We start from the raw sequence: 26,134 nt of genomic DNA, 5'->3' as shown, positions 1-26,134 counted from the left end.
GTGAACGAGTGAATAGCAAGAGAGAGGAGAGTGCTGGAAGGTCACATCCCTATGTGAGAATGAATGAAAGTACAATCCCTAAGGTACTAATTACCACACCCACTGACGGGTGTTCACACAAGGAAAAAAACCCTTCTCTAGCTAGAAGGTAAGAAGTGCTTGTGAGATAAGGGAGCATTCACACCAGAAGTTAGGAGGAACACGATAAGTGTAACAAACCCTCATCGAGTGAATGATGTGAACGTCTATAGGGAATAGGCAGACCAAGAGCCTTGCAAAAGGCTTTAAACTTCTCTCTAGAGAGAGCTTTCAATACTACATCTACCAAGTTGTCCTATGTAGGGACATAAACCAAGTCAATCTCCCTTGCATGGAGCCTCTCTCTGACATAATGATTATGCACCTCAATGTGCTTAGTGCAAGCATGAAAAACTAGTTTCCTCGCAACTGTTGTGGCACTTTGATTTGTCAGTGTAGATAGGAGTGGGTGATGGCTGCCCCACACTAAGATCGACCAAAAGGCATCTAAGCCATACACATTTCAATATAGCTGTCAATGCTGCCTTGTATTCAGCTTCACAACTAGATGTGGCCATTGTAGACAGCTTCTTGCTTAGCCAAGAAATGCATGAATCACCAAGCATGAAATAATTGCCACTAGTGGACACCCTCGTGTCAAAACAACCAGCCCGATCATTGTCTATAAGTGCATGCAAGCAAAGACTAGTGTCTTTAGGATGGAAAAGGGTCAATGTTTGAGTGCGTTTGAGATAACGAAAGGTACGTTCAATTGCTTGCCAATGTGTAGTACCGGGTTGTGAATAAAGTGTGCCAACTAAGAGACCCCAAATTGAATATGCACCCGTGTATTACACAAGTATAATAAACAGCCAATAGCCTATTTGTTGATAAAGAGAAGCATCAAAAGATTCTCCCACATCCTCAAGTGTAAACTTGTGGTCTATCTCAACACGAGTAGAGATAGGCTTGCAGTCTTACATCTGAAAATGCTCAAAAAGTTGGCCAATACATGTAGATTGCTATAAAGTAATGTTTGCTCAACTATAGTAAATTGTATGCCAAGATAGTAGTGGAAGTGGCCAAGATCTGTCACGTCGAGAGCTGCAATTCAGCTTTTAAGACTGAAATATGTGTCTCATGAGGTCCAATCAATAGCATGTCATCCACATAAAGAATGAGAATCAAGAGGCTATTCCCATCTTTGTGGACATAAAGTGTGCTCTTAGTGTGTGAATTACTGAAGCCAAGAGCAATCAAGTATGCATGTATCTTCTCATACCATTCCCTAGGTGCCTGCTTTAAACCATAGAGGGCCTCATGTAGACGGCATACTTGGCTTTCTGACCCTTTCTAAACAAAGCCAAGAGGTTGAGTGACATAAACCTTCTCATGAAAATCACCATTCAGAAAAGTAGTCTTCACATCCAATTACATACCAATCATAATGAGCAACCAAAGCAATGACACTGCAAATGGTGGTCATATGTAAAGTGGGTGCAAACATCTCATCATAGTCAATCCCGTACTGCTAGGTATACCCATTGGCAACAAGACATGCCTTGTAGTGATCAATGCTACCATTAGATTTGCGTTTTAATCTATAAACCCACTTAGAGCCTATAGCACGTCTACCAACAAGCAAGTCACATAACTTCCATGTGCCATATTTATCAATAAAGTTCAACTCTAATTGCATAGCTGCCATCCAATGTTCGTTTTGTAAGACATCATGTAAAGAAACAAGGGTATTCTAGGATCTCTTAGTTGGAAGACCTTGGGTCTTAGTATGTCACTCCTCATCTACATGGCCCAATCTCTGGCAATGTGTATAAAACCTATTTTTTAAGGGGAGATGCTGCTAAGTGAGTTTGGTGTCGAGACCAGGGCTCTAGCTAGGCTCTTATACTCACCAAACCATCCTCACGGCCTCATAGCTAGGAGCATCTAGAGTTTTATACCGATCTAAATAAATCACGCATTTGTATCAAATTGTAGTCCAAGGATGTTTTCCCTTCCCAACTTCATGAGAGGGAGCATACCACACATATAGGTAACTAACACCTGGATTTACATACGCACATAGCATCCCCTAGCTGATCACTGTGGCTCCTACGGCTTTCCTATATTGTGGGGATTGGCCCTAGGATGCGCAATCTTAAATATAAAACACAATCGTAACTTTGTCTACTCTTTTTTCAAGCTGCACCTCCAGGAGATATTTTGTTTCCTCACATAAGAGTCCCCAAAGAAAATTGTACTATCCTATAGCTTAGGATCCTCACACTCTTATCATTGATCAATAGTTCTAACAACCAATTACACTGCATTCAAGAGACTTCCTTTTTCTTGATACTATTAATAATAATGCAAATGCAAGGTGTGATGCTATACAGTGCTCAAACAAATTAACCACAAATTAGCCAACGTGTCATGTGAAAAACATTCTTTCAATGATTTTCCTTTAATGTATTGCTACATTGCTTAGAAACAATACCGGAATAATCCATGCTATTGTCTCTTTAAACTTAAATGAGTTGAGTCTTATATATCATGATATGCATGGAAATCAAAATTTAATTGATACTTAACTTTCCACAACTCCTTTTCCCCTACCGTTTAGATTTTGCAATCATGCACCGGTTTAATAGGATGTTTCATGTTATTTTTTCATGTAGAAAAGTAGTAAACACACACTTTCACATAAAGATAGAGGTAGGTTGAGGCAAATCCCCATGCCCTATCTTTACCAAACATCCACACACATATACCTAATTTATAGTAAAATTTTACGCATAAAAACTAATTTTTTTCATCAAGAAACTCATTTTTATGATTTTTTAGTATTTATTTTAATATTACTTATTATTCTTATTTTTAAAAAAGATTTATGAAGCTTATATGGATTGTATTCTGCATTATATTTTATATGATTCCATAGGAACACCATTTGAACCATAAAAATCCGTGAAATTATTATTTTTCTACTAAATCTCACATTGCGAGTTTTACGGTTTTGATTTCTATTATATGAATTGCTGAGTATTCTATGATTTCAGACATATTCAAGCATATTCAACCATTTTCAAAATTTTTAATAGTAAGAATGAAAGATTCATCATAAATTCGATAAAAGATGCTTAGGCTATAATCTGAATACGCACGCATCATATTTCGAAAACGAGAAGCTGCTAATGCTCTTTTATAGTTACTGACGCTTTATTTGCACTTTCTTGTACCATTATTCGTATCTCGTCATGAACTGACATCCATTCTCTCTCATCCTCTCAGCCCATACGAACAATATTTATGGGGAGAGAGAAAGAGGAGAGAGAAAGACTGAAATTTGAACTTTTCATAGTGTGTGTCAAATCTCGCATGGTCTCTTGCAATGTGGAGCGAAGAATTTAGGGAATCCATGGCCAAGAGGAGAAAACATGATTCTAATAGTTGCAAATCCCCAAAAATCATGAAAAAAATGGGGCACAAAAAAATTTGCATCCCTTCCCTCCCCATCTCAATTGTCTTGTGTTTCATGCTTTTTTAAATATGATTAGTCACAAACTTTTAAAGAAAGTGATTCATCTTTCTCATGTTTAAATATAATGAGTCACAACTTCAGATTCGCGATCCGACTAGACGAGTGGCTTTCTGGTATCGAAATCTATTATCCTGGCCTTCGTCACTTGCTTTTTGGCTTTTGGATCTAGTAGCTGCTTCATAATACCAAACCTTGTGGCCATTAAATGGGGGGTCAAACAGACTCTGATCAATGAATGGATACTTGTGTTGGATTCCTGGCATTGAAATACATCTAGAAAAACTCCAGCTGGTTGATTCGTGATTTGCTCATTTTTTGCCTAAAACACCACTTTTATGGCTCTTGGGCCACTTTTGTACTTTAAATTTGGCTCTAAAATTTAGCTCTCATTAGTGACCACAGGATACGGTGACTCAGCCCATCGAACTCACAAACTGATCTGCACAAACATAAATCATAAAGAGTATCAAGTTGCTTCAAATAATATAAATAACACATCACAACACAGATCTCATCCCACCCTCTTACAAAATCAAAGCATGAAGTCCACGAGGGATATACCTAGCATAGTCGACAGAGATCCGGAGCTTGTTGCTAACTAAATGCTCCAACACAGACTAGCTAAAAAGAACAATTAAAAAGGTTATCCTAAGTGGTGGTTTGACATGCCTATTTGACCTATGACAACAGAACCAGGGACTCCTACTAGGGGAGAATTTCTATAGCCTGGGCTATAAAAAGTCACATATTCTTTCATTTGACCATGTTTTGTTTTTTCGATGCTTTATACTCGGGTGTGTAAAAAGGAGAGAGTTAAGCATATTGTGACCTAAGGAGAACAAGGTATCGGTCTCAAGTCCTAGTCTCGGTACCTAAGAATCTACCAAGCTCTCGCAAGGTGACACTAAATCCTTTTTCTTCCACTCATGTTTTCGCTCCAACTATCTTTATTTATTTTTCAGCTAAATGCCACCCCTAGGAAGACAAGGCATCGGTCTCGGGTCTGACTCGTCTCAAGGAATCTACTAAGCCTTTGCAAGGCAATGAACATCTGCTCTTGGAAATTTTCTTCCTTATTTTTTTATTTCAGGGGTTAGAACCCCTTTTTATATGTTCGTATTTTTTATATTTCAGATATATTCATCGTTGTTCTCTTTTTACATACCTCCGTATTTATATATTTAAGATATATTCATTGTTCGTTCTCTTTTTTGTGCCAAGCTTCCCTAGCTACCTCGTAACTAAGAGGGATTCCTAGAAACAATTGCCTAGTAGGCTGGTAGAACAAAGTCACCAAGACTATCGTCAATTATAGCTCTTAGGGTGCCCGACAATGTCTTTATAGGAGGCCGACAACTGTTCAAACCTCCCCAAACACACCTAACTTAACTGTGGGATTTCATGTCTTGAATACCGGTCAACAAAAGAAAAATATCCCACATACATATACACATGAAGCATAAAGGGAAATAACTCATAGAGGAAGGATAGCACCTAGACTTGGCCCGACAAGAAGCTTTTGCGCAACAAGAGGCTCCCTCTAGGTGCTCCGTCGAATCTATTTAGTGTAGCACTAAAATAAAACCCATTAACCACACCCATAGTAAACAAACAAAATGGCCCTCTTGGCCCAACGAAATCAAACAATTCTCTACAAGAATAAAGGACTCTTTTGGCCTAATGAGATATAATCATTTCATTGCGAAATGAATGGCCCCTTTGGCCTAATGAAATATAACCATAAAGCACACCGTTCAGTAACCTACTATTGAAAGCAAACCCTTGGTTCCCACATAAACCTTACTGAAGCACAAAACTAGACCAAGGGGATGGCCTTTCAGGCCCTACACTAAATGCATCAAATTATTAGTTAACCCCCCTGCATAAATGGCAAGGGGTGTTTGACGAATATGCCATTGAATGATGCGATGCTACCATGATAGAATAGGAAGATGGTCAATCGCTATGTGGCTCATAATCCATATTAACTATCGACGGCCAAAACAGGACATGCCAGCAAGCAGTTTCCATCGTAGCCCTAGACTAACATCAGGAGCCAATTGTAAAAGCCCGTTAGGATCACAGTTATAAAGACATCTTCAACAAAGGTATAGTTAGCGAGGGAGTTTGCAAAGCGATTCCATTGTTGGGGAATTGGTTAGCAAGTCATTGCCTCAACGATCTTAAGGGTGTCCAAGGTTGTAGGATGGTACATCCTTAGAATGGAATTCCTCACACTATAGGTCCCATTCAATTGGTTGATCACTAATTGCAAGTCACCATTCACCAATAACTGGTGAATACTACCATGTCTAGCTAGATTTAATCCCATAAATAAGGCATTGTATTTTGCTATGCTATTCGTAAAAGCAGTGCCTAAACACACTACCATTTTTAAAACAACTCGACAATGGAGGTCTTTTATGACAACCCCTACACCGGTATACTTAGCAAGTCCTGGAGAAGCTCCATCAAAATATAATGTATAAACCAAGGCTTCATTGATGTAACTTGCCATGGTAATCAACCTATTCATACTTATGATAATCAAAGTCTAATCGAGAGAGGGAATATAAGACAGGTACAATCTCTCCTTTCCTACTAAACTCAATAGAAACACTAGTAAGAACCCGATAATAATGATGGCAATAGAGTCAAATATTCCACGTAAAAGAGCCGTCTTACCACTTAGCGATGTGATAACCCTTACTCCACTAGATTACTTTGCCTTAGTGGTAACACTGCTCTAAATATGGATGATCAAGCTAATGAATGACTTTCCCCATCCAATAGTCTTGGTACTCTCTATAAGTTTAAGTTGGATCTTGAAGGACCTGCAAAGGCACCAAGTCCAAAATCAGCCCTACATATAATAGGGCTTCGGTTTATTGAAGTCTACTTTAGTTTTGAACTCTATCCCTTTCAAATCCACTAAAAGGGTTGTAGAGCCATTCTTTCTTATACGAACAATCTTATAAGGACCATGCCATTTGGGTTTCAGCTTACCTCGGAAGAGCTCATGACAGACATCATAATATAGGACCAATTGACCCTTAGCAAATTTATATTTCTTAGCTTGAAGGTCATGAGGCATTTTCATCCACTTATTTCCCACTTCTTGATGTAACAAGGCTTGTAACCAAATCTCATCAAGATGTGCAAGGGAAGTGAGCCTTTGTTGCAATACTTTTTCTTTACCCAAAGAATGGTTTAGAGCGAACCTTACTGTAGGCAGCTCAATCTAAAACACACTCTTCCCCATATACTAATTTAAAAGAGGTGTGGCTTGTAGCTCTCTTGAATGTTGTATTATAAGCCCAAATTGCCACATACAACTTCTTATTCCAATCGCGCTTACCTTCGGACATAGTCTTGGATAAAATCTTCACAAGATACTTATTGGTACTCTCTACTTTTCCATTAGCTTGGGGGTTGTAAGGCTAGGTCTTATTATGTTTAATCTTCAGAGCTTCTATCAAAGCCTCAATCACTTTATTCAAAAAATGTGTCCCACGGTTAGACAAAGCTTCTTAGTGGACCAAAATGGCAAACAATCTATTCCAAAATAAAACTAGCTATTTCCTTGGCATTATCTTTCATCGTAGCGTGAGCTTCAGACCACTTCGTGAAATAGTCTGTCGCCACAATGATATAACGCTTTTGTGTAGTTGTCGAAAGATATATAGGTACAAAGAAATCAATGCTCCACTTCTCAAATGGTAGTATAGTCATGATAGGAGTTAGTGGGTGCTTCCTATTTTTTCTATTGTCATGTCTTTGACATGTATTATATCTCTTGATATATACAAATGCATCTTGGAAAATGGACAGCCACCAATATCCGGCTCTCAAAGCTTTCTGTGCAGAGTCGACCGTTCAGCAAAGTGTCCTCCAAAGCGGAGTCATGATACTCTTCCAAGATAAACGGAACCTCATCAGGCATAGCACATTGGCAATAAACATCATTCACTCCTTGCCGATATAGTGTTCCTGCAATCAAGGCAAATTTCAAGGTTTACTACCTAATTTTCCTCTTTTCAGCCTTCGACAAAGCGACTCCAGCCTCTTCTGTGGATAGATAGGGCATTATGGGAGCATATCAGGATGGAAAGGAGGCTGTATCGATTTTGAATAGACCCTCGAGGTCACTATCTTTACCCAAGATTTCCTTCGGCTCCTATCCACAAAACATTCAATGATGCCCTGCAACTTCGGCGACTTACTCCTAATTTCATAGTGAAACTCATGCAAAGTGATCAGCCTTTTCACTAGGTGATCAGGCGGCTACAACTTCTTCATCAATAGTCTCAGTCCTTGTGCCTTCGTATAAAATACTACCTTTTCATATAGGATGTAGTGTCTGAACTTTCTTCGTTGCAAAGACCATTCCAAGGCACAGTTTCTCCATATAGATATAATTACTCTCAGACACCCCCAATTTGTGTGTAGCAAATGCAATCGGATGGTACCACTTCTCCTCCCAAATCTAGGCTAGACAACAATTGATACTATACGTCATAGCCATTGAAAATATATAAAATATCTCAGCCCTTTTAGGTGCTTTTAGGACTAGCGCTTTTGGCAAATTTTACTTCACATCCTCAAAGGATACTTGACATGGATCACTCTAAATAAACGAATAGTTAAAGGACAATAGATTCATCAATGGCAAAGTTCTCTCAGCCATTGCATCAATAAATCGTCGATTATATCCATCTTTGCAGTCTCAAGCTCCTTCAAGAAAGAGATGCGTTTCTAATTTTTTCCAGCAAACATCTACTCTAGGGTTAGCCATGCTTCTTGTGAAGGAGTTGCAGACTGAATGTGGGGAATGATAGACCATTGAATTGCCAATGCAATCAGTGACAATGCCTGAGCATCTTGTCTATCCCATGCCTTTTGTGCTACTGATCTTTGAGCAAGTGGCTAAGCTGGAGTAGGTTGAATAGGCTGAGTGGACTGAGTGGCTCTTTATCCATGTCCTCCTGGAGGAGGTATAGTAGGAGCCACAACTCTAGGTCGAACTTCTTCACCGTTGACATTATCCCAAAGATTCTTTGCAATCAACACATTTTCATTATAAAGGACCATAGAGAATAGTTATTGCCATCCAACCTATCCTCCTTGGACACATATGTGAATACATCACCTCCCTGATTGGCCATGGTAAATGTCACTGATCAAAGATCACAAGGGCAATATTTCAAGCTGGACTAACTTGGAAATCTGAGAATTTCCAGAAATTACATCAAACACATTGTTGTAATTAGCAAATCTAATCACACTTTGTCAAAAACTGTCTGATGTACACACTATCCAAGGTACAAACAATGCTCAGCAGCACAAAAAATACAAAAGCCCCAAAATTTCTTATCCCAAAATGCACAAATTCAGTCTATTACAGACTGTCACTGATGCACATTTACCAATGTCTAAGCTGACATCAAAAGGCCCAAATTTCTGACCCAAAATTCACAAAATCTCTGCAATAAATGTATCCCGGACACTTGCACAAATAGAGATATGCTGCCCGGGCACAAGCCCCTTCCAGTAGATCAAATCTGAATTAAAAAATTGAAAACTTGAAATTTTTTCCTTTTTACCTCTGATTTAGGTGGTGCAGAGACCTGGCAGACCTAGTGGGAGAGGAGCAGCATGTACGTGGCTGAGCTGGCAGCTCAATCTGCGCAGGCAGTTTGGACGGGAGCTAACCAGGGGACGGGCGCTTTACAGGAGGTGTAGGGAGTTGGACTGGCAGCACCTGGGGCAGCAACTTTGCGTAGGGAGCTGGAGTGGTGGTCTGGTGTACAAGGTTTGGCAGGCGGCGGTGCATAGGAGTAGCCGCAGGGAACTGGCGGTGGTCAGGCTCAGGTGGTGGGCACTAGTGGCACGCCTATCAGACGAGCGGGGGACAGTTAGACTAGCGGTGCGTGTAGGAAGGAGCGTATGGAGCCGTGGTGGCACACGTGGTGCAGCAGAATTGCGGGTGACAAACCTGGTGCCATTGGTGGGGCTGATTGCTGCTAGTGGCTGTGGAGCTGTTGACATTGCGGGTGGTGGCTCAGTTGGTGGTGTCCATGAGCTCAGCTAACCTAAAGGCGTGCTCTGATACCAAATGTGAGATGTGAGAGGATGCACAGAGATCGAAGCTCAGCTGAGAGTATAGTTGATAGTAAAGAGAGTGTGTGAGAGTGAGGACACGACTCCAATGCAATAATCAAAGAGTATAATGTGCAAGTACAAAGTACAACCCTTAAACCTTAGGGTTGCTAAAGAGTGTTCGCACCCAAAAGGTGTAAAACACGATAAGTGCCCAAATTGTGTAACATAGGCACATAAAATAAAAGATAATAAATCTAGGGGAAAAAACCTCTCGTAAGGAGAGTAAAAAGTGCCCTAGTGTCCTATTGAGAATCACTATTACTCGTGGTAGGACAGTGGGTTCTGTGCCACTATAATGGCACTCTGAGTGTTAGTAAACAAAGGAGCAGGCTCCGTGATTGACAGATACATCTAAATCAGCCAACAAATGTCTGAGCCATACACATTCAACTGTGGTAGTAAAAGCTGCCTTGTATTCAGCTTCACATGACGATGTGGCAAAAGTGGATTGTTTCTTGCTAAGCCAAGAGATGCAAGATGAGCCAAGAAAGAAACAATTACCGCTCATAAAGTGACAAGAATCAAAATCACTTGCCCAATGTGAATCACTGTAAGCATGTAGTTGCAGTGGTCACCCCTTGACATAAAGCAATCCAAGCGTCCTAGTACCCTGCAAGTAACAAAAAACATGCTTCACAGCTTGCCAATGTGACATGTGTGGCTGATGCATATATCCACTCAGGGCTGAAATTTCAAACTGAATATTTGTCTTTGTGTTGCATAAGTAAATGAGACATCTAACTGTTGGAGCATACGTATGGATATGAAACAAATCACTGTCATCATGCAAGGACAGCTTGAGTCCAGTCTCCATTGGTGTACATACTGGCTTGCAATCTTGTAAGCCAAACCTCTCAAGAAGTCTACCAATGTATCTAGATTGGGACAATCCAATGCCTCTAGTATCATGAATGAATTGAATGCCCAAATAATAGTGCAAAGGCCCCAAATCTAACATCTCAAAAGTTTACTATAGACTTTGTTTGAATGCTAAAATCTGATCAGCATGTGTCCTTGTAAGCAAAAGTTCATCAACATATAGACATATGACCAGCAAGGATCCCCCCTCTTTAAATACGTAAAGGGTAGACTCTGATGAGCTGTTAATGAACCCTTGACTGAGGAAAAAGGCATCAATTTTTGCATACCAAGCTCGGGGAACTTGCTTCAGACCATACAAAGCCTTTTTCAACTTGCATACCAAGTGTTCGGATCCCTGAACTGCAAAACCAATGGGTTGTTGTACATACACTTCTTAAAGTTTCCCATGTAAAAATGCAGTCTTAATACCAAGCTGGTGCACATTCCATCCATAATGGGTAGCCAAAGAAACCATAGACCGAATGGTAGTCATGCGGGATATAGGAGCAAATGTCTCCTCATAGTCAATGCCTTTCTTTTGTTCGTAGCCTTTGGCAGCAAGCCTGGCCTTATATTTATCAATGGATCCATCTGCATTCCTTTTTAGCTTATAGACCCACTTTGTACCAATGGTTTTTTTTCCAACAGGTAAAGTTACTAAATCCCATATTTGATTCTTTAAGATAGAATCAAACTCAGCTTGCATTGTTGCCATCCAATGCACACTATGTTGTGCATCCTCAAAACATTCAAGCTCCTCATCATTAAGTGTATGTGCTGCCATAACAAACTCCATTGTATTTGCACCATCATGCAAATGAGCTTGTCTTCTAGTATGACCAGCAATGGAGCATCCAAATAACTATTTTCCATAGTCTGCAAGTACCATCTAGGCATGTGCCTAGCTTCTTGATTGTGTACTCTTGCTGAACCTCAAATTCAGCATTTTACTGAATATTCAAATCAGCCATAGACTGATTTTCTGTATTGCTCAATGGAGTAGTTGGCAGCCTTCAAATACATCATTGGCCCTGATATGTCGAAGAGCGCGTGAGGAAGCACTCAAGAAATGTGCTCGTCAATCGAGGTGTGGGTAGTCATTGAGTGCATTGAGTAGTGAGTGAGAGTGAAAGAGTCGAGGGATAGGTGTGTACTAGTGTGGTACACAGAATAAAAGAATGTACTTATACTTAGGGTACAGTACACTTACATCCGCAAGGGTGTATTCACATATGTAAAGTAATATATATACGGGAGTAGTGCATAGTTGTTTCTGTACGTCGTACGGTATTGTTCCTACTGTACAATCCGTACGGTATGTATCCATATGGATTCGTATGTTTAAACGGGTCCTTTTTGGCCACCGCGTTTGCACGTCCCGCATTCTGCTACATTTAATCTGGCGTGTTCCGCTTGCGTGTGTGGCACTTTTGGGGGGATGGGAAGCCTTGGATACCTCATCCCATCCCCTTTTCCAGCTATGCTTCCCTTCCCACCCCTCTATCTTGCACCCTATCAAAGCATTTGCCATTCTCATCTCCCATGTTCTCTCTCTCTCTTGCTCTTTCAACTTTACCCCAACCCTTGGGCCTCTCCCTCTCTTTCAACTTTCAAGACTCAAGTTTCAAGAGTCGAGACTCAAGCATCTCACTCACACACACACACACTCTCTCTCTCGCTCTTTCTCTCTCTCTCTCTCTCTCTCCCCTGGGCCTCTTTATCCATCATCAGTACCATGACTCATGAGAGGCATGAGGCCTTTAATTTGCACGCGATCCATGTGGAGAGGGACACAAAGAAGTTCAAATCCCATCATTGGACATGCAAGTATTGTGGGAAGTACTATACAAGTGGTGTAACTCGGCTTCTCCAACATCTTTCCAAGACGAGGGGGCAAGTTGTTCCATGCAAGGAGATCCCTCAAAACATGGCGGAGGAGATTCTCACCAAGATGAGAGGGGGATCCATAAGAGGAGGAGGAAGTGGCTTATCGGTGCCAACTCCTATGCCAAGATGAGAGGGGGATCCATAAGAGTAGGAGGAAGTGACTTATATCAACTCCTATGCCTACTAACAAGGAAGCATCGAATGTGGACGTATCTTCAACCGATGTGGGAGAGGCCTCTACCATTGGTGATGAGAGCTCCGCATTTGCATCCGGCTCCGGTAAAAGACAAAGAGTGGAGGCTCATGTGGGGCCGGAGAGATAATCCTCTCTCTCCTAAGTTCTCGGTCATGTGTATGGATCTATTGCCTTTCTTAGAGAAAGGCAACGACTTGCGGACATTGAAATTGCACACATGGTGATTGAGTGAAATCTTGCATTCAATGTCTTGAAGCAAGAGCAATGGAAGAAGATGGTAAAAGCCATTGCCAATGTGGGTCCATGTGAAGGATGGACTGGTGTCACATACAACGACATGAGGACGAAAAAGATTGACGAAGAGAAGGAGAGGATTGATAGAGCCCTTGATCTTATTTAGACCGCATGGATAAAATATGGTTGCTTCATTCTCATCGACGGATGGAGTGATTATAAGAAATTGGACATCATCAACATACTCATCTTATGTCCACTTGGCACTTACTTTTTGCAGGTTGTAGATATTGGTAAGAGAGGGAGGAAAATGATGGGCGCATTTATCTACCGCCACATTCAACAAGCTATCATTGAGGTAAACATTGCCTTTTAAATTTATTTCACTTTATTTCATTATGATAATGGATTTAGGCATAACTATCTATCTCCCTATTCTAATTTCTCTCTAATATCTATCTTGATTCTCTCTTTTCCCTCGGGCTCCAATCCCCATCTTTCTTCATTCTTGAATCTTGAAAGTTAAAACGTGAAAGGCTCAACTCTCTCTTTCTCTCTCTAAGCTCCAACTATTATTATGATTAGTAGACTTACTTGTAATTTGTAAATTGTGGTTGTAGGTGGGTTCCTCGAATGTGGTGCAAGTTGTTATTGACAATGCATCGAATTGTCGGCACATGGGCCGTTTGCTTGAGGAAAAGTTTCCCACGATTGTGTGGACTACATGTGCAAGTCATTGTTTGGACTTACTCATGGAGGACATTGGGAAGCTCAAGTGGGTGAAGAGGGTGGTTCGTAAAGCTACATCAATTGTCACCTTCTTCACGGTAAAGGTAAAGGTGCTTGCGATGTATCATAAGCATAGCATACTGGAGTTGAAGAAGCCTTTTTCAACTCACTTTGCTTACATATGGTTATTGCTGAAGCACCTTTATGAGGTGCGGTCCAGCCAAACAGTGGTGTCCACTCTATGGAATAAGTGGGATGAGCATGAGACAGAGAAAGTGAAAGCCATGCAGCGCTTGTGTCTTAATGAGCTTGTGTCTTAATGAGCAATTTTGGCAAAAAGTCCGTGCCGTTATCATTGTTGTGTCTCCCTTTTATAGGGTGTTACGTATGAGTGATTGTGAGGGGTCCACCATGGGTCTTTTTGTTCATTTCTTTAGAGCAGCATTGATGGAGACATGTGCTTGTACAGTGATCATAGAGACATAGTGTGCACATGTTTTAGAGATAGCAAAGAGGAGATTGGCATGGATGCATAAGCCCATCCATGGTTTTACTGCATTGGTACATCCGGCCTATAAGTCACCGACGGTCATGGATGATAGAGAGTTCCGTTTGGACCAGCTTGCTTATTTGACTCGTGTAGTCCTTGTGGATGATCACAATGTAGTGCTGGAGGAGTTAGGATGCTATGCAGATGAGAGAGGGCATGTGGCTTTTGTTGCTTCCATTTGTTGGAGGAGACAGTCACTTGTGAAGCCTTTATTTTGGTGGCAAAACTTTAGATACGCATTGGAGACCCTTCATCCCTTAGCCATGAGGGTCCTTGCTTGGGATTGCTCTTCGGGTGCATGTGAGAGAAATTGGAGTGCTTATTTTCTCATTCACACAAAGATTCGCAATTGGCTTAGCACACGATAGTTAGAGCGGCTAGTCTATTGCTGCACTAAGTTACGCATGATGAGGGCTATGATAAGCATGGGTAGTTCAAAGTAGGTAAAGTTTAAACACTTAATCATAAAATTTAAAATTTTTTGTTTTAAACTTTGAACTTTGAAGTTTATACTTTACAATTTAAACTTTAACATTTACAATCTTACATGCATCACTGCAATGTATAGATGAATGTTAATACATTCAAGTTGACGGGTGACACTCTTTCGAGTGTACATCAAGAGGTGGACGAGGAGGAGGAGATGATTTTTGCAGAGCTCTATAGAGAGCTTATAACAGCAGATACTAGGTGACTAACACCTCAATTTACATACACATAGAGCACCCTCCAGCCAATTGTTGTGGCTCCTATGGCTCTTCTACACCCTGAGGATTGACCCCAGGATGCGTTGTCTTAAATATAAAACACAATCGTAACATTCTCCACTCTTTTTCCAAGCCGCATGTTTCAAGAGATATTTTTGTTTCCTCATGTAAGAGTCCCCAAAGAAAATACTATCTTACAGCTCAACGATCCTCACACTCTCATCAGTAGTCAATACTTTTAATAACCAATTGCAATGCATCTAGGAGACTTCCTATTTCTTGATACTATGTATAAGAATGCAAATGCAAGGTGTAATGCCAAAAAAAATTAACTAGAAATTAGGCAACGTGTCATGTGAAAAATATTCTCTCAATGATTTCCTTTCTAACATATTGTTGTGTTGCTTAGAAACAATACGGGACTAATCCATACTATTGTTCCTTTAAACTTAAATGAAGCGAGTCCTATATGTTATGATATGCATGAAAATCAGAATTTAATTGATACTTAACTTTTCACCACCCCTTTTCCCCTACCGTTTAGGTTTTGCAATCGTGTACCAGTTTAATAGGGTGTTTCCTATCATTTTTTCATGTAGAAAAGCAGTAAACATACACTTTCACATAAAGATGGTGGTAAGCTGAGGCAAATTCCCATACCCTACCTTCACCATACATTCACACAAATATATCTAATTTATAGTGAATTTTTATGCATGAAAACTAAAAATTTTCATCAAGAAATTTATTTTTTCATGATTTTTCATCATTTATTTTAATTTCAATTGCTATTTTTTCTGATTTTCAGATTTATGAAGCTTATTGGATTGTCATTCAGCATTACCTTCAATATGACTCCATAGGAACACCGTTTGAACCATAAAAGTCCATGAAATTGTCATTTCTACTAAATCCCGCATTGCGGGTTTTATGGTTTTGATTTTCATTATGTGAATTACTGGAAATTACTGATTGTTCTATGATTTCAGATATATTCAAGCATATTCAAGCATTTCCAATCAATAGTAAGAACGAAAGATTCATTATAAAATATGATAAAAGACTCTTACGCTATAATCTGTATATACGGATGCATTGTATTTTAAAAACGAGAAGCCGCTGACACCTCCTTTGTGCTTCCTTGAACCATTCCTCGAATCTTGTTACAAACCAGTATCCATTCCCCCTCATCCTCTTAGCCCATATAAATAGTGTTTATGGCGAGAGAGAAAGAGGAGAGAGAAATATTGAAATTTGAACTTTTCATAAAATGTGTCAAATCTCGCACAGTCTCTTGCAATGCGGAGTGAAGAATTCAAGAAATCCATGGTCAGGAGGAGAAAGTATGATTCTAACAATTGCAAATCTTCAAAAATCATGAAAAAAATGGGGCCTAAAAAAATTTGTGCCCCTCCCCTCTCCATCTCGATAGTTTTCGTGCGTTTCATGCTTCTTTAAACATAATTAGTTACAAACTTAAAAAAAAACAGGTTCCATCTTTCTCATGTTTACACTATCGTGCAAGTTGTTTCGGGCCGAACGGAGGAGCAAACGACCTTTAATTCTTGCGATCCGATTGGATAGGTGGCTTTCTAGCATCAAAATCTATTACCTTGGCCTCCATCACTTGCTTTCCGGCTTCTAGATTCAGTAGCTACTTCATAATACCAAACCTTGCGGCTGTCAAACAGACTTCAATGGATGAACGGACACTTGTGTTGGATTCCTAGAGTCGAAATGCACCTAGGGAAACTCCAATTGCTTGATTCATAATATGCTCATTTTTTGCCAAAAACACCACTTTTATGGCTCTTGGGTCACTTTTGTGCTTTAAATTCGGCTCTAAAATTAAGCTCTTGTTTGGTTTCTTCAGTGTCATCTAAGGAAGGGATATCACCCTTGGTTTGAGTTACCTTCCTAGCTTGAGAGTTCTTGCCACCTCCAAATTTCCCTTCATAGAAGTGGTTACCATAGCCCCCTATGAATGGTCTTCTTGTAGACTTAGTCATGCGGATGTACGTAAGGCAAGAATTGGCATTCAAAGTCATAGAAGGTTGGCAATTGAGGCAACAAAATGATGTGCTACATAAAGAGGAAGTATTTAGGAGGCAGTCTATTTAAGAAAAATGTAACTTGATCGTCGTCCGACTTCAAGGAGCCAATAGTGGCAAACTTGACAATGAGTAATTGCCTAAAGACTGCCGACTTGACTTTTAGATCATCCCCTTTCTTAATAGAAGATTTCTATATCTCATAATCAAGATTGATGCATTGGATTCGATCTCTTGCCACATAGCAATCAAGGAGATGACTCCAATGATCGGATGCTCGAGAAAAGTGTTGTAATTGGGAATGGAGCTTAGGAAGTAACCCTTGCATTAACTCGACATTTGTTGTAGCATTGTGAGCTCTCCATTGACGAATGTGGTCTTGTCATGAGGACACAAAATTTTGATGCTTTGCTTAGCATTTGATTAAGCATTAATCAAATGTGTGCAAATGTGAGGTGTACATGTGATGTGCAAGTTAGTTATTTCACAATGATGGGCCGATGACCCCGAGAAGTCAATGTGTGTCAAAGGCAAAAGTTGTAATAAGTTATGTTAGTGAGGTACTAGGTGGTGCTTGGTGTTAGATTTTGGTGTACAAGATTTTATTAGCCATTAATATTACTAATGACATTAGGAACTAGGTATTAATTACTTGATTAATGCTAGATTAGGGGCTAATAAATGCTCAAGAATACTTGGATGAAAAATTGGCCTAAGCAATTTAATTGTTGATTGGTATAGTTATTTTTTTGAGCATGAATTAATCATTAAATTATTATTTTGAAAATTAATTTAATTGGAGTGAAAAATATAATTAGAAGGTTGCCACTTCGCAAAACTTTTCCATTCAAGTGAGGGAAAGTCTATGAGAGGCTGTTGGAGCCTCATTCCAACATTGTGGAGATTGGGAGAGAAAGAGAGAAAGCTATTGCTACAGTTTTTCAGCCATCGATGATCAGCCTAGCCATTGGAGGCTATCAAAGAGCTGCCCCAACTAGTACTTGAAATTTAGTAGCTGAAGTATGGGGATTTTAGAGAGTTTCAAGAGGCCAACCAAACAATACTAAGTTTTTGGGACAAAATTTGTCATCCACGGAGCAAAATGGAAGGCCAATCCTCAAGCAAACCAAGGGAAAAATTGGTTTAAAGGCTTGTTGGATTGTTATGGGCAGCAAAATGTATTGTAGATTAAAGGAGATCAGGCTGGATCTTAGTGCACTTTAACCTTTAGCAATACAAGTTAACGAAATACTGCAAGGGACGTGAGTTTTGGAGCCAACAATTTGTTCATTGTCCAAGATTAAGTTGTAACATTTGTATTTATTCAGTTTATGTGAATTTAATGCTTGATGTAATTAGTGCTTAATTAGGTTATTTACCACCCTATCTGAGAAGAAAGGTTGGCTTTAGTCCGGGTGGGCTAGTTGAGGGTCTGATATAGGCTCTAAACCAACTGCAAAGTCTCAAAGGCCTTGAGATTCAGGCACTTTTTACACAAGGTTAGACCAAGTAGTGAAATTTGACCTGTTAAAACAAGTCTTATTTGTGAAGGTAGAGTGATAGTGTTGAAAAAGGAATAGGATGGGTAGGGTGGGTGAGTGGAGTACAATTGAGAATTAACCCTAGAGTGCCCACCATGCATGTGGAATTTGTGCATAGTAGATCCAAAGGTGGATATGGATTGACTACTCATGGGCATGGTAGCATGTGTAGCCCGAGGAGGGATAGGGACATGGTAGGCAGAGGATGAAAATCCTTGTGTGGAATGACCCATGGAGTGAGTGACAGTGCACCATAGGCAAAGGATGGAAATTCCTATGTTTGAGAGGCTGATGGATGGGGTGGTGAGTGTCCAAGGGGAGTGAGGGGGATACCTATCATAGCTACCCCAAGATAGACAAATGTATTCACTTGTAGGTGTGTGTAAGTCATAGTGTTAAAGGGGGACTTTGTTGCTAACGATGTACTAGGGTGTAGAGTGGCGTTCTCTTGTGGCCAGCTAAGATGTAGTTTAGAAAAAGAAAATGTACTAGGAACTCAAACAAATGATCCAAATCCTAGTGTGTTGGATGTACATGTGGAATGCAAACCTAAGTTATTGAAAGCCAAAGAAAGGAAATCTATGTTTTGATCAAAAGATGGAGGGATGGAAGGAGCTTGAGAAAAGTGACTATGCACTAGCAAGTATGTCTACTTCGAGAACCTCCTTGATTAACATTTAAATACTCAAATCTATCATTATTTGGGTCCTGCATACTAAAAGGAAATAGAGAGGAGGGTTTTGATTCATGTGACTCAATAGGTTTTTGATTCATATTCAATTGGGCTTGGCTATGATGAAGAAGATGGGTCGCGAGGAATCCCAAATGCAGTATGTTCTCCTTGATTGGAGAGATGGCTATCCTCGCAAATCAATCCGAATGTTTTAGAAGCAAGGTTTTCAAAAGGTGGAGTGGTGCTATGACCATACTTGATATGAAAGTATCATTGGAACTCCTCATCTATCATGAAATATGTATCTGGCCAAGAAGAAGAAAGTGAAGGTGAAGGTAAAGTGTCGTGTTCCTCATGGAGTCCATAATGTCTCCTCAGGGCCTCCAATGTTGGAAAAGATTGATAAGGCATAGTAGGATCTTGAGAAGGAGTCTAATAAGATATTGTGAATTGGTTATGTGTCGTTCGTGTATCTTACACAAAACCAAGCTCTCCACAATAGTCACATGATACCCCTTACAAGAGCATTGGCTCTTATACCATGTTAAGATATGTTAGGGTTTTCATAGAGAAAACACAAAATGTATGAACACAACTAAAACACAATAACCCAAAAAATAACACAAAAATAAAACACAAACACAAAACGCTCAAACACAAACACAAACGGAGAAGAAAGAGAACTTTGAATTGAATGAATCAATGCTGTAAATGATGGAAAGAATGTATAAGATGCTCAAAGGCAGAGCAATGAGAGTAGTCAAAGTGTGACGTCCGTGGATCTTGAGTGCTGTTACCACCAATCAGAGCTGAAATAATGCTGAGAATGGAAAGGCAGCAAGCTGATAACCAAATCACAGCAGTTTGGAGGCTGGATCTGGCTGAACGCTGCTCATTCAGTAATTACATGCTTTGGGGCTGTTTAAAAGAGCTAGATCAGTTTGTAATGCATTTTTAGCTCAACAAGGGGGTTGGTGGGATCTTCAACCATGAATTTGTCTCTATCTCTTTTATTCTATGCTTGTAATCATTTTTAAATAATTATTATCTTCAATCTCAATCATACGGTGTTTCAATTTATTGGCAGGCATGAGGGATGTTTAGTAGATGATGATGTAAAATACGTACTCCAACTTCCTCCTAGTGAAATGCACAAAGGCTATGTTTACCTCGTAACGGGTGTACAACTGAGATGTACAATGAGCACTTGAACTCGCTCTCTTAGTGAATTCGGATGTTCTCTCTTTTATTAGACATGCTCAAAGGATGTTTACCTCATAATGAAAGGACAATGTACAATGAGCGCCCCCAACTTCCTTTGCTAGTAGTTTGGGTGATAGAGGGGTACTTTGAGTTGGAGATGTAGTGGGCACTATGGTTGGATCAGGATCTTTGGTTCTGGGATTGGCAGGGATTTTCCTTGGGAGGTTTGTTCTCTCCCTTGCTTGCTCTTTGGACAGCAGTCTTGTCAGCGTTATGTATCCACTTGAGGGGCCCCAGGAGCAAATCCATCCAATGAGCTGCTTAGGTACTGGATTGTGCACCAGCCTGTACAAAAATGAAACCAGTATCAATAGTCTGAGAATAATTTGTGCTTTGAATATCATTTACTGTGAGACAAAGGGATCGCAAGGCTGATTCCTATCTTTATAACTAGCAAGACCTTGTTTCTTGAATATCACAAATATTAGGACCTTGTGTCTGGAATAAATTGTCTTCAATATCATTTTATTGTGACTTGAAGGGATAGCAAGCTGTTGCACTTTCCTCTCAAGACCTTGTTTCTTGCTTTTAAGCATTAGAAGTGAATGTAGATCATCTTAATTTTTCTCTGGAATATTGATAGATCAAATCCTGGTTTTCAAAAATTAAGTGTACTTTTGTCCTAAATAGTGGAATTGCACAGGAGCTATGCATGAAGCTGCACTCAATAATTGAAGTGGCCAAATTGTTGTTACCTGCATGGGAAGCTGTACTTTCATTCCCATTGATGAAAATTATAAAGGGGGTGCTGACCTGGTTGAAGAATAATGGGGCATTTTGGAAGGCTTTTGAAGAGCCTATAAAGCCTTTAAGACCTGAAGGGTGTGTACAAGTATGTACGTCAAACCTCAGTATAAGCTGCACATCTGGCTTGTTTTTGTTGGATGTCATCTGATGGATTCAACTCTTGTGTGTCTAGTTTATCTTTGATCTACATTTTGTTATACAATTTGCATTAAATGGCGGTTTCTTTTCAAAAGCACTTCAAGGTGTGGTGTCAGATTTGATGTGTGGTGCTCAAAATTGCTATGCTGAGAATGGTTCTGACATTGGAAGGTATGCTAATCATTTCGTTCCACTTCAATCCTTGTTGGATCCAAATTATTCAGTTCAAATTCAATCTGTTTTGGCTCTATTTTTATGCACTATTATAACCTCATCTAAGGATATGCTAATAAGAAACTAGGGATGTGCTTCATTTTTATCAACATGTTTTCGGCACACTTGTTTTGGAGAGAGGAATCCTAAAATTTGCCAATTTCTTTAGTCTTTTCTTGTTCATGTATCAACCAGACTAATATTAGAACAAAGTTAGAGTGAGTACTTGGAACTGAAATCAGAAATCATTACTATCAGAGTGCAGGCACACCAAGCTGTGGAGAATGCAATGCAGATTGGCTAGGAATCTTTAGTAAGAGAGCATGCTCAAGGGATTGAAAATTCAATCATTGGCAAGGAAGCTACGAACCTTGCTCCTAACCAGTAAAATGGGATGTGGGATGTTTTTCGTTGCCTGCAGCCAAGAGATGGGACCAGGGAGTGGCAGCCTGCCAGCTCATCATGCTGCATCATTGTCTGGCAATCACCACCTTGTCATATCTGCCCATGGTACTAAAAATCCCTCTTGCGGGTGCCCTAGATTAGCGGTTGCCACATCATCATGCCATAGTCATTCATAGTGACATGAATGGAGGGAACATGGGCTTCGAACACTGGAATGCCATTTCCTGACAGTCGGGAATATGCAACACATCCCAAGACAGAAATGTTCCAGTCCCCCATTTCTGATAGCCATTTCCTAGTTGGAATGTTCCAGCCCCGTTCCTGTTGTAGGGAATGGGCTGGTGGGGAATGAGCATCAACAACACAAAGAAGACTTTTTAGTCTATTTTTTTGCCTTTGTGTGGATCAATGTTTTGAGCATGCTCCTTGATACTTCCAGCCTGACTTTCTTGCAACGTCTCTCTTTTTTTTGTGAATTAAGTTTATATTAATGTTTAAATATTTGCATTTGGCCTTCAGACGATCCAAATAGAAAGGATACAAGTCTCATATCTAGCCTTCTGGCCAACCATGAGAAATCATGTCAACAAGTCAAAGCCAAAAGGCTACTATAAAACAACACATAAATATCATGCTGGCTGCAGAATTGGAGTAGAGCGAACAATATCCAGCCAAGGACCAGCCACGTGAGGGAGGACCACATCTGCTGAAATCATGGAAGAAATCTGCCACAAGAGTAATCCACGAACATAGGCCACATGACCATGAATAACTGATGCCGAGTAGAAAATAAAGGCATTATGGGTATGTCAAATGTGCTAGAGAGCTGTCCATATGAGAAATTGGAAAAGGCAGGCATAATCCGAGTGCAAAGAAGACAATGAAGGCATCTTGCCCAAGACTTAGGAATGGATGGGCATCTGCTACTAACGAGTCACCAAGGTCCACACACGGGAAACAAAGCTCCAAATCTGTCTGAGCAAAGGGCAAGAGATGAAGAGGTGAATCGGTGTCTCATCACAAGTAGTGCAAAAGACACAATGGCCCCCCGAGATCTTGTGAACATGTAGGACATCCCTAGCAAGAAGACCACTGATAAGCATCCTTCACACAAAAACTTTCCCCTAATAAGGAATCTTGGACCTCCACAATTGAAGAATCTATCCCACCGCTTTTGTTTGGTAAGCCGGGCATGTCAGAATTAAATTGCTTTCTTAGTGACCCATCGCTTACCCACCACCATCTTGTGATAGATCTGATTAGCTGACCCTTTTCTGAAAATCATCTGATTTCAGGGTCGAACAAATTTGGCTATAGCTTCTAGGCATCCGAAAGTGTTGGCGTATGCACCAGAAAAAATAAAGGTGGGATTGCCTAGGAATGACAACATTATATACCTATTGCAGCCGTAATTGAGCCATTCGATTGAATTTATCTTGCTGCAAATCTTTATTTGGCCAATGAAGTAGCCTAGATGTGGCCAACGCTTTTGCTTGTAATGAATTAGCCTTCTTTCAGAGATTAGGAGGATGCCAAATTGTAAAGTGAAGTATCTCTTACCAAGAGGCAATCAAATGAGTCTGAAGAAACGATTGCAATAAGAAAGGTAAGAATTGCTAGGAAGAGATAAACTAACAGTCTCCCCATCCTCACCCAACTGATCTAACAAAGAAAGCATGGGGTGAGTGACCACTGCAAACAATAAAGGACCGAGAGGGCATCCTTGATGAAGAGGAATGAGATAAAGCAGTCTCTTATTTTACTCCCCCATTAAGTGCAACATGTGCCACTGCATCCTGACTAACAATATCAATAAGAGAACTCATGTGGAGATTGAAGCCTATGGTAGATATCAATTGCTGCATAAAGGACCAGCTGACATGATCAAAAGCCTTTTCAATATCTAACTAGATCATAATTTTACATGTTGGTTGGAGACTTTGGCATAATCAATCACCATTTGAACATTCAAAATATTATGCATGATACTCCGTCCTTTAATGAACCTATACTCACAGGGATGAATCAATTGTGGAAGCACTTTCTGCAATCTATTGGCAATGACTTAGAAAAGATTTTATATAATGAACCCATAACCAAAATGGTCCTCCACTGTTTTACAATGCAAGGGATTTCCCAATTTGCAAGCATCGATTCGGATCTCTAGACGTGTTGGCAAAGGTGAACCAACGGGTCCTTAAGTTGTTTCACATTGGCTGAACACAGCTCTATAGGGAGGCCATCTCAATTTGGATTTTTCCTATGAGGTAAATGGCATAGTACTTGCTCCACTTCTTCCTTTGTAATATATGCTTCCATCAATTTCCTCCATTCATGCTTGACCTAATTTCGAACCAAGTCACAAATGTATCTTCTAGTAGAAAGAACAGAATTCGAAAGAACTTCATGTGGATCTAATAAAGATACGTAGAATTCAAGGCACATTTGAATGATGGATGTGGGCTCAACAACTATTTTCCCTTCCTTGTGAATCAATCACACAATATTCTCACGAGCATATTTTTGACGCAAACGAGCAAAAAAGTGATGAGTCTGACAATTGGTATTATGCAAATCATCCAAACGAGCCAACAATTTGAACTTAGCATATTCTTCCTTTTGTTTGATCTACATTTCAGCCATTTGGAACATGTGGCCAAATCATCAAAGTTATCCCCAACCTATTCCATACTGAGCGAACGTCCCAACAAAGAATGCATATACTACAATTCAACCGGAAAAACAGAAGCATGCTGAATACCATACTATCGGGACAAGGCACATGCATTATTCCTAAAAACAGGCCATGCATTAATGCCCCCAAATAGAACTTGTGTGCTAAACTGACCAATCAATTACTGCATGTACCCAAAAAATTGATCATTCAATAGAAAAGATTGATTGAAATGCAAAGGTAGGCAAGCAAGAAGAGCCTTGAAGGCATGCACCAGCCGATGAGTCATATCCAAAACCAAGGGGTAGTGATTTGACAGGATGTGACGCCTCTCCATCCACATGTCAATCTCTGTTGGAAGGAAGGAATCACTCTAGCGAATGTACATTTTATCTAGTTGGGCCCAAGTTTCCGAATGTTGAAGACATCAGTATGTAAAGCTAGACACATGAGGATGTATCCACAACCACTTATTGTGTTTCAAAGACAAGGTGGCCATAGCATCCCATACTTGATGCTCAAGGCCATCCATAATAGAGTGAGGTGAAGTTGCCTACTCCATAGATACACAAACATTAAAATCACCCATAACAAGCCCTTGACGAGCCATGGAAAGAGATTGCAAATCCTCCCAAAGTTGAGGATGGTCTCGAGTTGTGTTAGGTGCATACACACCTACCAGCCACAAGACCTCCCCCTCTTACATAATCTCTACCACTAGGAATCTACACCAAGCATCTTGACGAAGCAATGAAGGCTGCAACAAAGACCAAACAAAAAACATCCCAACTACTGGCAAAAACCGTCCTCCACATCCATGTTGCTTATTGAGCAACGAAGCCCCTTTGATATTCAATTAGGCGAGTATCATGAAGAACAAAGAGGGGAAGATCTATTGGATCACTACTTTCCCTTTTGCATCCACTAATTTAGCAGCTTGAAATCTCTGCGTTTCACTGCGAATCATATCCACTAGATCTGCCCTCTGCAATAATCCAGCAATCGATGCACAAGGGAGAATCGATGTTGCTAAGCACGGAATGCATCTTGGGAGGGCAACAATCTACTACAAGTATCAAACCTCAAAGTAGAATCTCTAGCACCTTTACCGATTACTCTAGCTTGTAGGTTCTTGAGAAGATTATGGTTGAGGTTTTGAGTAGAATCCTTTACTTCTATGTTGAAAAGTTAATGTAATATTATCATAGGCCAAATGCGCACCAAGTGAACAAGCTTCTCGTTAAGCACGTCATTTGACCATTGAAACCCATGGAGCATCCGTGGGCACCTGATCTTGACACATAGGATGTGACTTAGCAAAAAGCCCGGCTTGAAGTGAATTTGTATTAGCATTTCCACGATTCTTGGGAGGCGCAGTGGGAGGGGTGGAGTGTTGCAGCACAACTTGGGGTTTACACTCATTCAAACCCACCTCAACATCCAAACCACACTGCAAAACCTCTGGAGTATGATCACATTCAGAAACAAAATGAACCAAATGGCCACATTTGAAACAATGTCCAGCAAACGTTTCCCATTTTAGC

The 26,134-nt window shown here is 40.2% G+C and overlaps 2 protein-coding genes across 11 annotated transcripts in view; one reads left to right on the top strand and one right to left on the bottom strand.

Moving 5' to 3' along the window:
* Positions 1-26,134, top strand: part of LOC148033991 (exocyst complex component EXO84B-like) — a 171,887-nt gene that overhangs the window by 114,359 nt on the left and 31,394 nt on the right. For 9 of the 10 annotated variants that reach the window (XM_087681993.1, XM_087681995.1, XM_087681992.1 and 6 more), the window contains 2 exons: positions 21,057-21,245; positions 21,333-21,469. In XM_087681993.1, coding sequence (XP_087538119.1) covers positions 21,057-21,245; positions 21,333-21,469 — 326 coding nt within the window. The remainder of the gene's footprint in view (positions 1-21,056; positions 21,246-21,332; positions 21,470-26,134) is intronic. The other variant, XM_087681989.1, reaches the window with a different exon arrangement.
* LOC148033992 (uncharacterized) overlaps positions 1-26,134 on the bottom strand; it is a 57,761-nt gene that overhangs the window by 3,791 nt on the left and 27,836 nt on the right. The window contains exon 2 of the mRNA XM_087681999.1: positions 20,425-20,698. Coding sequence (XP_087538125.1) covers positions 20,425-20,698 — 274 coding nt within the window. The remainder of the gene's footprint in view (positions 1-20,424; positions 20,699-26,134) is intronic.

This window comes from Lygodium microphyllum, chromosome 7 (genome assembly GCF_053477565.2).
Source record: "Lygodium microphyllum isolate KBCC chromosome 7, Lygodium_microphyllum_v1.1.10, whole genome shotgun sequence".
Taxonomy (NCBI): Eukaryota; Viridiplantae; Streptophyta; class Polypodiopsida; order Schizaeales; family Lygodiaceae; genus Lygodium; species Lygodium microphyllum.
The sequence above is the reverse complement of the archived record's forward strand: the minus strand, read 5'-3'. Positions and strand labels throughout refer to the sequence as shown.